At 41.1% G+C, this 12,067-nt stretch overlaps 1 protein-coding gene across 1 annotated transcript in view; it reads right to left on the bottom strand.

Moving 5' to 3' along the window:
* LOC127568294 (N-lysine methyltransferase SMYD2-like) overlaps positions 1 to 5,032 on the bottom strand; it is a 53,460-nt gene extending 48,428 nt beyond the window's left edge. Inside the window, exon 1 of the mRNA XM_052011870.1 lies at positions 4,616 to 5,032. Coding sequence (XP_051867830.1) covers positions 4,616 to 4,776 — 161 coding nt within the window. The 5' untranslated portion in view covers positions 4,777 to 5,032. The remainder of the gene's footprint in view (positions 1 to 4,615) is intronic.
* Between the last annotated feature and the right edge of the window lie 7,035 nt (positions 5,033 to 12,067).

Below are 12,067 nucleotides of genomic sequence, written 5' to 3'. Positions count from 1 at the left end.
GCAGGCAGTGGAAATGTTGGTAGGAGAACACTGACCATAATTATGATTGTTTCAAGGTAGGTATGGAAAGGGGGCTGTCAAATTAAGGTCTTGAATTGGGCAGGGTTGGGGGGAGGGAGAGAAGGGGAAAGGCTGATTTTAATGAAGTACGAGAGGACCTGGTAAAAGTAGGAGCAGGGTGAAACAACAGTTGACAAGCGAGAGTCTTTTAAAAGTTACAAGAGTTCAGAGCCAACACGTTCCAGTAAGAGCAAAAGGCAAAAACGACAAGATTAGAGAACCTAGGATGACAAAGGATAGTGAATGTTTTATCAGGAAAAAAAAGGAAACAAGTATAGGGAACTGGGATCAAGAGAGTCTCATGAAGAATATAGATTGTATAGGAGATAACAAGAAATTAGGAGGGCATAAAGGAGTCTTGAAATATACTTAACAAGCAACATTAAGGAGATTCCCAAGAAATTCCACAAGTATATCAGGAGCAAGAGGATAGCCAGGGAAATAGTGAGACTTAAGGACCAAAGGGGTAACCTACAGAGCCAGGGGATGTGGGCAAGGTCCTAAATTAATTCTTCTCATCTGTATTCACCAAGCAGGGCATAGAAGATAGTCACTTTAGGGAGCGGTTTGTGGATAATCTGACACTGGGAGGCTTTAAGGAGGAAGAGGTGTTCCATGTTGTGGGATGTGCAAGGATTGATAAATCCCTAGGCTGGAAGAAATCTATCCCAGGTTGCTCTGGGAAAGATGGGAGGAGATGGTTAGGGCCCTCACGGAGATTTTTTGCATCTTTTTTAGCCAGATACAAGGTGCCAGAAGACTGGAGGACAGCTAATGTTGTTGTTATATTTAGGAATGGAAGCAGGGATAAAGCAGATAACTACAGTCTGGTGAGTCTCAAGTCAATGGTAAAGAAATTATTGGAGAAAATCCAAAGGGTAAGATGTATGTACGGTTGGAAAAGCAGGGATGATCAGGAATAGTCAGCATGGCTTCGTATGGAGGAAATCCTGCCTCACTAATTTGACTGACTTTCTTTTTTGAGGTGGTAACTAAGAAGATTGATGAAAGCAGGCCAGTGGATGTTGTCTATAAGGACTTTAGCAAGTCATTTGACAAGGTCCTGCATGGCCAGCTGATCAAGAAGATTAAAGCACATGGGATCCAAGGTGAGCCAGCGAATTGGATCCAAAATTGGCTTGGTGACTGGAGGCAGAAGCAGTGGCGGAAGGATGCTTTTCTGATTGGAAGTCTGTGAGCAGTGGCAGACTGCACGGATCGGTGCCGGGCCCTTGTGGTTTGAGATCTATATTAACAACTTGGATATGAATGCAAGAGGTATGATTCATAAGTTAGTGGACAATATTAAAGCTGGTGGTGTTGTGGATAGTGAGGAAGGCTGTCTAAGGCTTCGGTAAGATATAGATCAGATGGAACCACAAGAAACTGCAGATGCTGGAATCTGGAGCAAAAAAAACCAAACTGCTGGAGGAACCCAGCAGGTCAGGCAGCATCTGTAGTGACAAAGGGATGGGCAACGTTTCAGGTCAGATAACCAGCATAAAGAGTTGAGGGTGAGGTAAGAGCTGGCAAGCAATAGGTAGAACTAGGTGAGGAGGGGTTGATGGGCAGATGGAGTCAGGTGGGTGGAGGGAAGGATGGAGGCAGAGACAGAGGCTGGGAGGTGATAAATGGAGACAACAAAGGGCTGCAGATTCAGGAATCTGATAAGCAAAGTAGGTGAAAAGTGGAACCAGATAAGGAAGGGATGGCAGGAGGATGGAAATAGTGGGAAAGGGTATAGGAGACCCAACGGATTGAGTGCGTGGGTGATAGGCTGATGGAATCAGGTGGGGGAGGGGGCATGTAAAGAAGGGGCAGGTGAGCAGACCTGGGTAAGTCAGGAGGAGAGAGAAAGGAACACGGGCTGCAGGTTACCTGGAAGTGTAGAATTTAGTGTCCATGCCATTGGGTTGTAGATTACCCAGGTGGAATAAGAAGCGCTGTTCATGTAGTTTGCGTTTGGCCTCACCCTGGCAATGAAGGAGGTTGAGGACAGATGCAAATGGGAAGGGGAGTTTAAACGGCTTGCAACCGGAAGTTCAAGATGGCCATTGCAGACAGAACACAGGTGCTCAGCAAAGCAGTCGCCTAGTCTATGGTTGGTCTCGCCAGTGTAGAGGAGGCCACATCGTGAGCACTGAATGCAATAGACAAGGTTGTAGGAGATCCATGTGAATCTGTCTCACCTGGAAAGGCTGTTTAGGTCCCCAGATGGTGACAAGGCATGAGATGTAGGGACAGGTATTGCACCTCCTGCGGTTTGAGGGGAAAGTACAGTTCTCGTAAAAGAGCTGACACAGGTGATAGGACAGAGTTCATTTGAACTCCTCTGTTGTACCATTTCTGGATTCAACACACAAAACTGAGAAATTGCTTTAACTTATTTAAAAAATGTTTAACACCTGCAGTAACAAAATCATAGAATCATTGGAGGATAACATTCAACCAATTGCACCTGCCTTGATTTTCTTTTTGATAGTGCAATCAGGCCCACAGCCATGGAAGCATGTACAGGATGTATCCAATTTTCTTTCAAAAACTATTTGTTTTTAACTAAGTATTTCCCAGATCACAGCCACACCACCTTAAAAATCTAATCTTCTGTCTGGTGTTGTCGGCTCTCTAAAATTTGTCTGCTGGTTACCAATTCTCCCGCCAATAAACATTTTTTTTTAAATGAACAGCTTAATTAAATCTCCCCTTAACAACTCTGAAGTAGAACAATCCCACTTCTAATCACCACACACAAGTCAATTCCCCATCCCTAGGATCATTCTAGTACATAGCCTTTACTTTCATTGTTTAGAATCAAGACAACAGTGGCTACACTATTAAAAAGAGCAATCTAATGGCTGTAAAGTATTTTGAAATATTACAGAATAAATTAAAAGTACTTTATTAATGCATGACCCCCTCTCATTTTTATATTCTCCAAACTTCTCATCTAAAAAAAAGGCTTTGTCATAGAAGCCACAGGGGAGTGATGTTATTCTGACTGGAAGTCTGTGACTCGTGGTGTTCTGCTGGGACCTCTTCGTGATACAGATTTGGACAAAAACTTAGATGAGCTGATCAGTATGTTTGCAGACGACACGTAAGTAGGAGGAGTGGATAGTGAGGAAAATTGTCAAAGGATGCAGCAGGATAGAGATCAATTTGAAATATGGGCAGAGAAATGGCAGATGGCGTTTAATCTGGACAACTGCAAGGTGGTGCACTTTAGGAGGTCAAATGTAAGAGCAAAGTAAATGGCAGGACTCCTTAGGAGCATTGATGTACAGAGAAATCATGGGTTGCAAGTCCAAAGCTCCCCGAAAGCGGCAACATAAGTGGATAGGGTGGTAAAGAGACCATACTGCATGCTTGTTTTCATTGGTTGGGGGCATTGAGTGTAAAACATTGCAATTGGCATTGGTTTATTATTGTCACTTGTAGCTGTATAAAACTTTGGTTAGTGCGTGCAGTTCTGGTTGCTGCGTTATAGTAAGGATGTGGAGGCTTTGGCGAGGGTGCAAGAGGTTCAACTTTAGCTATAAGGAGAGGTTGGACAAACTTGGATTGTTTTCTCTGGACCACTGGAGGCAGAAAGGTAACCTGATAAAAGTGTATAAAATTATGAGAGGCACAGAATCAGGATCAGGTTTATCATCACTAACATGTGTCATGAAATTTATTGGTTTGTGGCAGCAGTACAGGGAAAGACATAAAAATTACTACAAGTTACAAACAGATAGTCAGAGTCTTGTCAATGGGATAGAAATGTCAAATAGTAGAGGACATAGGTTTAAGGTAAGAAGGGGAAAGTTTAAAAGGAGATTCACGAGGCAAGTTGTTTTTTTATTATTATGCAGGGAGTGGTAGGTGCCTGGAACACGCTACCAGGGGAAGTGGTAGAAGCAGATCAAGAAGTTTTTGTGTGTGTGTGTGTGTGTATATATATATATATATATATATATATATATATATATATACACACACATACATACATACACACACACACACAGTGCCTGGAACACGCTACCCCGGGAGGTGATGGAAGCTGCATTTCAGAGGCATTTAGACAGGCACATGAACAGACGGGAAGTGGAAGGATATAAACATACGATGGGATTAGTTTAGCATCATGATCAGCACAGACATAGTGGGCCAAAGGGCCCGTTCCTGTGTCGTGCTCTTCTATGTTCTTTAAAATAGAACTTCTATAAACTGCACTGAATTCTCCGGAGTGGCTATCCAATTCCATACAAGAACATCACCCTATAAATACTTCCAAGGTAAAAAGATCAGGTGCAGAAAACTTGGCCTTCGACATTAACACATCAATAGAAATGATATTATTTAAATAATTAAGTGATTCAAATAAAGAGCTTCAGATCTTCAACCGCTCCGCTACTTGCCCTCAAAAAATGTCACCGATGTCCACTTTTCTGGCAGCCCCGGATTCCTACGTACACCAAAACCCAGCGGGCAAACGCTGCCGTCACGGGATCTTAAATCATCCCTACAAAATAACCTTAAGTGAGCAAGTTGCAGCGAAGACATTGGCACGTACCGAGCGAAGCAGAATTCACAGTGATTGCCCCGCTCGTTGACGGTCAGGACGTGGGTGTAGGCTGGGCAGCTGAAGATCAGCTCTCCTATCTGAAAGTGCTGGCGAGCCTGCAGCCCCCTGCCCTTGCCCTCGCTCAGGAACCTCTGCGTGGCCACCGGCATGCTGCAGCCGTCCGGGTCCGCCGCTCCTACCCCTCGCTGCGCTTGCAGGTCCCTCCGCCCGGCACACTTGGCCCTAGCACTCGGGCGCGCTCTCTATTTCTGCCGCCTTTCACTTTGTTCTCCACAACCGGACCCAACAGCCGCTCTGCCGACCGACCGACCCAGTCCCAGAGCTGCGTCACTCTGCGCCCGCGCACCACCATCAGCCGAGCTCACCGCCCGCTCCAGCAACGAGCCCCTGTGCTCACCCGGGTCCAAACGCCGACCGTGTTCGTTGAACCTTTCATGAGGCTCCATTGATCGTTTCTCGAAGTCTCACTGGAAACTTGAAAAAACTGATTCTAAACCATTTTGTTTTCAGGTGAAGTGTAACATTGAACTTATCAATAAACTTCTATTTTCCAGAAATTTATAAAATTGATTCTGTAATCCCTATCTTTACAGGGTTACATAGGGTGCAAGAGGTTACAGACCAATCGGTCAGAGTGGGAGGGAGATGGAGAATTAGAATGGCAGGCAATAGGAATTCAGGGGTTGCCCCTGCGGACTGAATGCCCTCTGTAACATCCCTAACTTAAATTCCAACCAAAGGCTTTTAAGTTGAAATGTTAATTCTATCTCTCTCTCTCTCCACTGATGCTGACTCATCTACTAAGCATTTCCAGTATTTTATGTTTCTTTTCCAGATTTCCACCACCAGAACTATTTTCTTCTCATTTTGTTATCTATTAACATGATCTACTCCATTGGCCTTTGTCACCTTATGTAGGATTTCTCCCTGAATTCAAAAATGCATTAATAGCTGAAAGTGGGTATGACATCTTTTTTGCAGCCAGCCTGCGTCCAAAGGCAGCAGAGAGCAGGTACCTGCTGCTGTTCCATTCGGGCACCACTGGAGAGGCCCTTCAATGCGCAGAGCAGACACCCAATCTGTGTTTGGTTTCTCCCATGTAAAGGAGACCCCATTGCAAGCACCAAATGCAGCACACTAGGTTGGAAGGAGTGCAAGTAAATTGCTGCTTCGCCTGGAGGAACAGTTTGGGTCCCCAGATGGTGGGAAGGGAAGAGGTAAAAGGAAAAGTGTTGCATCACTTGCAGTTGCAAGGGGGGGGGGGCTGGTTGATGGGGCAGAAGAGTGGACCAGAAATTAGCAAAGGGGACAGTCTCTTCTAAATGCTGAAAGAGAAGAAGATGTGCCTGGTTGTGGAATCATTCTGAAGGTGGTTAAAATTGTGGAGAATGTGGAGGCTACTGGGGTAGAAGATGAGAACCAGGGGATCTCCATCCTTGTTCTGCCCTGGAGAAGAGGGGTGAGAGCAGTGGTATAGGAAGTGGATGAGATAAAGACAAGAACCTCTCCCATTATTAAGAGCTTTGTTAACAATGGTAGAGGCGAAGCCATGGTTTAGGAAGATGAGAGACATTTCAGAGGCACCTGTATGGAAAGTCTGATCATCAGAGCAAATATGATGGCAGTGGAGGAGCTGGGAGAATGGAACAGAGACCTTACAGGAAGCATGGTGGATGAAGAATAGTTGAGATACAAGTTGGTAGGCTTGTAATGGATGTCAATAGCTAACCTAGCTCCTGAAGTGGAGACAGAGAGATCTAGAAAAGGAAGGGAAGAGTCAGAGATTGACTCTGAGAACAAGGTGGGAATTGGCAGCAAAAGTAATGAAATTGTTGAGTTCTGCATGAGTAGAAGAGGCAGTAGCAATACAGTCATCAATGTACTGAAAATAAAAGAGTTGAGGGAGTGAGCCTAGGTGGACTGAAACAAAGACTGTTCCACATATCCCACAAAAAGATGGTCTTAGCTTGGGCCTGAAATGTTAACTCTTCACACAGATACAGCCCAATCCGCTGAGTAGTTCCAGCATTTTCTGTTTACATTTAAGATTTCCAGCATCTGCATTCTTTTCTTTCATTTACTAGACTGATCTTAAACTGAAATTTATGGTGGAATTAACTTTTATTTCTTGTCCCATGATTTCCCACTTTTGCCTTGGATTATCATCCTTTGTGCTTTAATACTCCTGTCTCCCAGTTTGTCTCAGACCTTCTCTCTAGTTCATTCCTCCCTTGCACTTCGTCCCACCTCTGTGTTTAATTAAATGTTGTTACATCCTTAACTTAAATTCCAGCCATAGCTTTTGAGTTGAAATGTCAACTCTGTTGCTCTCTCTCCACAAATGTTGAGAGAGACTCATCTACTAAGCACTTCCAGCATTTTATGTTTCTCTTCCAGATTTCTACCATCATAAATATTTTCCTCTCAGTTTGCTATTTACAAACATGGGTGAAATCTGTTCCATTGGTCATTGTCATTTTATTTATGATTTCTGACTTAATTCAAAAATGTGTTTTTAGCTGAAAGTGGGTTTGACGTTGTTTTTGTGGCCAGCCTGTGGCCAAAGGCAGCAGAGAGCAGTACCTGCTGTTGTTCAGTTCAGGCAGTGCCTGAGAGACCTCTCTCACTCTGTAATGTGCATGGCAGCAATTTGTTTTCAGATTGGTGTGTGTGTGTGTGTGTGTGTGTGTGTGTGTGTGTGTGTGTGTGTGTGTGTGTGTGTGTGTGTGTGTGTGTGTGTGTGTGTGTGTGTGTGTGAGAGAGTGAGAGAGTGTGTGCATTGTGTATGCTTACTTCAACATGATTGCAATATTTATTACTCAATACAATAAGTTTCATTTGCAGTCTAATTTTATCACCAGTGTTAATTAGGCAATTATATCTGTGGTCTGTTCATCAGTTATATTTAAGAAAGTAATGTAATACATGTCTCAGATTTCTAAGAATTCAAGAGGGTGTTAGCTTTCATTGATTGAAGGTCTTATTCAGTTGCATGTTTACATAGGACATCACACCTTGCTCCTCTATTTGGGCTTCTGTGTCTCTTTTGGAATTGTGCGAATATTGATGTTATTCCCAGCACATATGATCTTCTGGGAATATGCAAAACTTGTTATGACATCACTGCAGGACTATTTATGGTCATAAAAACAAAATATGCTGGAAGTATTCAGCAGTTCAAGCAGCATCTGCGGACAATGTAAAATCACTGGTACTGCCGATTCTGCTGTGTTATTTCAAGTATTTTCTGTTTTTACATCAAATTTCCAGCATTAACTTTATTTTGTTTTTGCATTTACAATCACTTCTTCCAAAAAAATATACAGAGAAGAAAGGTCACTTGCCCTTGCGAATACTCCATAAAGACTTGTCTATTTGAGTATCCAACTTTAAGTATACATTAAGTAAATTAAATCTTGCATTTTTTTCAAACATTCTAAAGTTTGGCATGCCTTTCAACATGATTATTTTAAGTGGCAATAGGTGCAACTCATTTTTTTTTAGGATACCATTACATGAACTGCTTTGCAGACATGGTAGTGTAGTGGTTAGTGTAATGCTTTACAGTGCCAGTGACCCGGGTTCGTTTCTGGCCACTGTCTGTAAGGAGTTTGTACGTTCTCCCCGTATCTGCGTGTGTTTCCTCTGGGTGCTCCGGTTTCCTCCTACATTCCAAAGACGTACAGGTTAGGAAGTTGTGGGCATGCTATGTTGGTGCCGGAAGTATGGCAACACTTGCAGGCTGCCCCCAGAACACTCGACGCAAAAGATGCATTTCACTGTGTGTTTCGATGTACATGTGACTAATAAAGATATCTTAATTGTCAATATTCCTACCAATATTGTGCTTGATGTTTTGATTTCTTCCTTCAACATGTTTGCACTATGATTGGGGCATAATTAATGAGGATGGTCCTGAATAAATTTAGTGTTGTTCTTATACAAGTTCTTATCCAAATGTTGACAATCAATTAGGATCCAAAACAAATTAATTAGGACACCGGACATTTATAGAAGTATGCAGTCAGTTCTGAAGATGGAAAGTGATTGGGCCATTTGCTGCTGCGAACACCAAGGAATGTTTAAACTGATGTTCCCTCCCAGCTTAAGTAACAGCTTAAAGACTGAACTGGCCAGGTACTTTCCCGGGTGAAAATAGATTTGTAGATTTCATTTCCATTGATGGCAAAAGAGACTGTAGATGCTGAAATCAAGACAAAAAGAGAATGCTGGAAGGACTCAGCAGGCTGAGCAGTTGCTTGACCTGCTGAGTTCTCCTGGTGTTCTGTCTTTGTTCTCTTTCCATTGATGATGACGACAAAGGAAAAATATATCATACTGCCATCCAGAAGTGTGCATTCCAGTTCACTAATCCATACCACAAAAAGCTATTAGGGGTCTTGAACAGAGTGGGAATTCTGCATGGGCTCCTTTTTTTCCTTTTGGGAACCAAGACTTTCTGGGATTATGGAGATCTGGTACAGTACAAAAAGAAATGGTGAATCATTAGTATTTGAACCTGCAATTTCTAAGTAAAGAATAAGCCTTTTTTATCATCACCACAGGAATTCACAGAATTCCTTCCAAGATTCCCAAGAGTAAGAAAATGGCATGTACAGATTTTCTTCCATGGTTTCCATTCTTGATCTAAAACATGCATATTTAAATTTCTCAAAACACATCAATTTTAATTTGATGTGGCTAAAATGGAAGATATAAAAAAGGAAGCTTATTTTTACAATAAGACCTTCACACTTTATGATTGGTCACTTATTTATCTAAATAACACAAGTAACAGTCGCTTGCCAGCAGCTGCAAGAATTAGGATATGACTTAGGTTTTTCCAAAAAAAACACATTCATCAAATCTGTTGTTGTGGGGAAAAAAAACAATCATTCTCCCATAAGGATTATTCCAGCTGGCAAGGTGATTTTGTTTTGGATGAGTCTAATGGACCTTCAGCTGTACCTTGCTATTTATATCATTTTATATTTATGCTGATAGTGTTGTATTCAATCTTTGCTTAAGAATATTGCAGAATTCAACCTTGCAATCACTGCCAATTTTAACAGTATAGATTTCATAGAAAAGTTTATATTCTGTCAAATTATGGATTGTTACCTTGATCTTAAAATAGCCTTTGATAAGGACATTTCAATCTTAGTCATACATAACATTGAACATCTTTTTTTCTTCCATGAGATCCATATCATTAAATGTGCTACTAGTTCATCTAGGCAAACTTGGGACAGTGAACATCACCGACAACTGCTGCCAAGAGGCATGCTCTAATGGAACACTGTGTGCTGCTGCTAACTTAACCTCTCTTTAGAAACACTTCACAATCACAAACCAAGAGTTAATCCATATTGTCCAATGAACACAGGAAAATTTAAGAGTAGGATTAAAGTGCACATATTCCCTTCCTAATCCCAATGGGATTTTAGCAGTTGACAGAGCTTTCTCCCTTTTATTAAGAAAGGTTGTCTATCATTGGAATATTTATACTTAGACATATTTCTTTAAATCCAAAATAACACAAATTAAATTCACAAAATTCACAATTCATTTTCAGTCCAAAGGGATAAAACCATTACACAGTACATAATTCATACCTAGAAGCAGTTTTGGCCCGCGTGTGCAGTGCTATAATATTTTCATCTGCAACATCGAGCTACTGTATAGAGCCTACAGTAGAAAAAAATCAAATGGAACAAAAACATTTTTCCCTGTTCTTCATTAAAGTCCTCAGTTACGCCTCTGTCCTTTGGGATGTCTCTTCACTTCTTTTCTGATATCCTTCTTTAGCAATTTCATTGTATTTATTTTATACTATTTATGGGCTATTGTTTTAATTTTAATTGTTTTCTAATTGTTTTTATTTTTGTATGGCAAAGGTACATGAGAGTATAAGGATATAACGGAGGAGATCATTCAGCCCCTCACACCCTCCCTACCATTCAGTAACATCATGACTTATCATTTACCTCAGTGCCACTTTCCTCAATTAAACCTATATGCTTTGATTCCCTCAATATCCAAAAATCTATTGAGGCATGTCTTGAAAATATACTTAACAACTAAGCTACCACAGCCGTCATTAGGGGAGAATTCCAAAGATTCATGGCCCTCTAGGTGAAGGAATTTCTTCTCATCTTCATCCTGACAGCCAACCCCTTAGCATGAGGCAGTGGTTCCCTCCCATCAAGCCAGGGGAAACATCATTCCAGCATTTATTCTGTTGAACTCTGTTAGAATTTTATATGTTTCAGTGAGTTCAGGTCTTACTTTTCTAAACTCCAGAGAATATAGGCCAGTCTGTTCAAGCTCTCCTTACAGGACAAACGGTCCACCCCCATAATCATTCTGGTGAACCTTTGTTGCATTCCCGCTGTCGTAAATATGTCTTTCCAAGTCAGGGACAATATTCCAGGTGCAATCCAACTGGGGCCCTATATAAATTTATCCTTCACTCCTCTATTCAAATCCTTTTGCAATAAAGGCTAACATATTGTTTGCCTTCTGAATTGTTTGGTTTATGTGCAAGTTAGCTTTAAGAGAGCACCAACACCTTTCAATTGCTTACCATGTAAAAATACTCTGCTTTTCCGGTATTTCTGTTAAAAGCAGTTACCTTACAGCCAAAGATATTTATTCTGTACTTTAATCTGAAACATTCCATGTCTTAGCCTCATTAAGTTCATGTTTCTGATGAATTTCATTGCTCTTAAGTAGATTAACTCCTCTCTTCCTGTAGGTCTGTTTCTTGAAGAAGGAATACAGTACATATTCTGGTAATTCTACTTGTTATCTCCCTTTGTAACCGTTTGGCCCTGAAGCAAGATAATTACAGTCTCTGAGAACAATCAATCCATTAACACATCAATCATCCTGTACCTGTTGTTATTGCTGAGAGTTTCTTTGTGCCAAATTTCATGAAGATGAACACAAAATATTATTTCCCAGTATAATTTCTCCTGCCTCAGTCTGTAAGGGACCCATATTAACTTTTTACATATCTATAGATGCTTTTATTTTATGTTTTTATGGATTTTAAAGTTTACTCCCATTTCTCTTTCCTTATTTATGCCTTGTTCCTCCTTCATTTGGGTCAAACGTTCTCACCATTTAAAAAATACCCTGCTTTTCCAGTTTTTACTGCCAAAGGCAGTTTACTCGTAGAAGTACAGAATAAATATATTCTGTTATATGTTTTAGAAGATATTTTCCAGAAACCTTTGGCTGAGCCTAACCTGTGATATATCACGTTCTAATAGGATTCCTTAGCTTTTATATTCTAATCCCCTGTTAATAAATATGTAATACATAGACTTTCTCACTGTTGTGAGACAAGTTCGAGGTCTCGAAGGACAAGGACACTGAATGCAGCCTTTGAATTAAATGATTTATTTACAAAGGTAAATGTGGGAAAAGGTAACG

The sequence above is a fragment of the Pristis pectinata genome, chromosome 3 (genome assembly GCF_009764475.1).
Source record: "Pristis pectinata isolate sPriPec2 chromosome 3, sPriPec2.1.pri, whole genome shotgun sequence".
In the NCBI taxonomy this organism is placed as follows: Eukaryota; Metazoa; Chordata; class Chondrichthyes; order Rhinopristiformes; family Pristidae; genus Pristis; species Pristis pectinata.
Note: the sequence above shows the minus strand (reverse complement) of the source record. Positions and strands in the feature narration are given on the sequence as shown.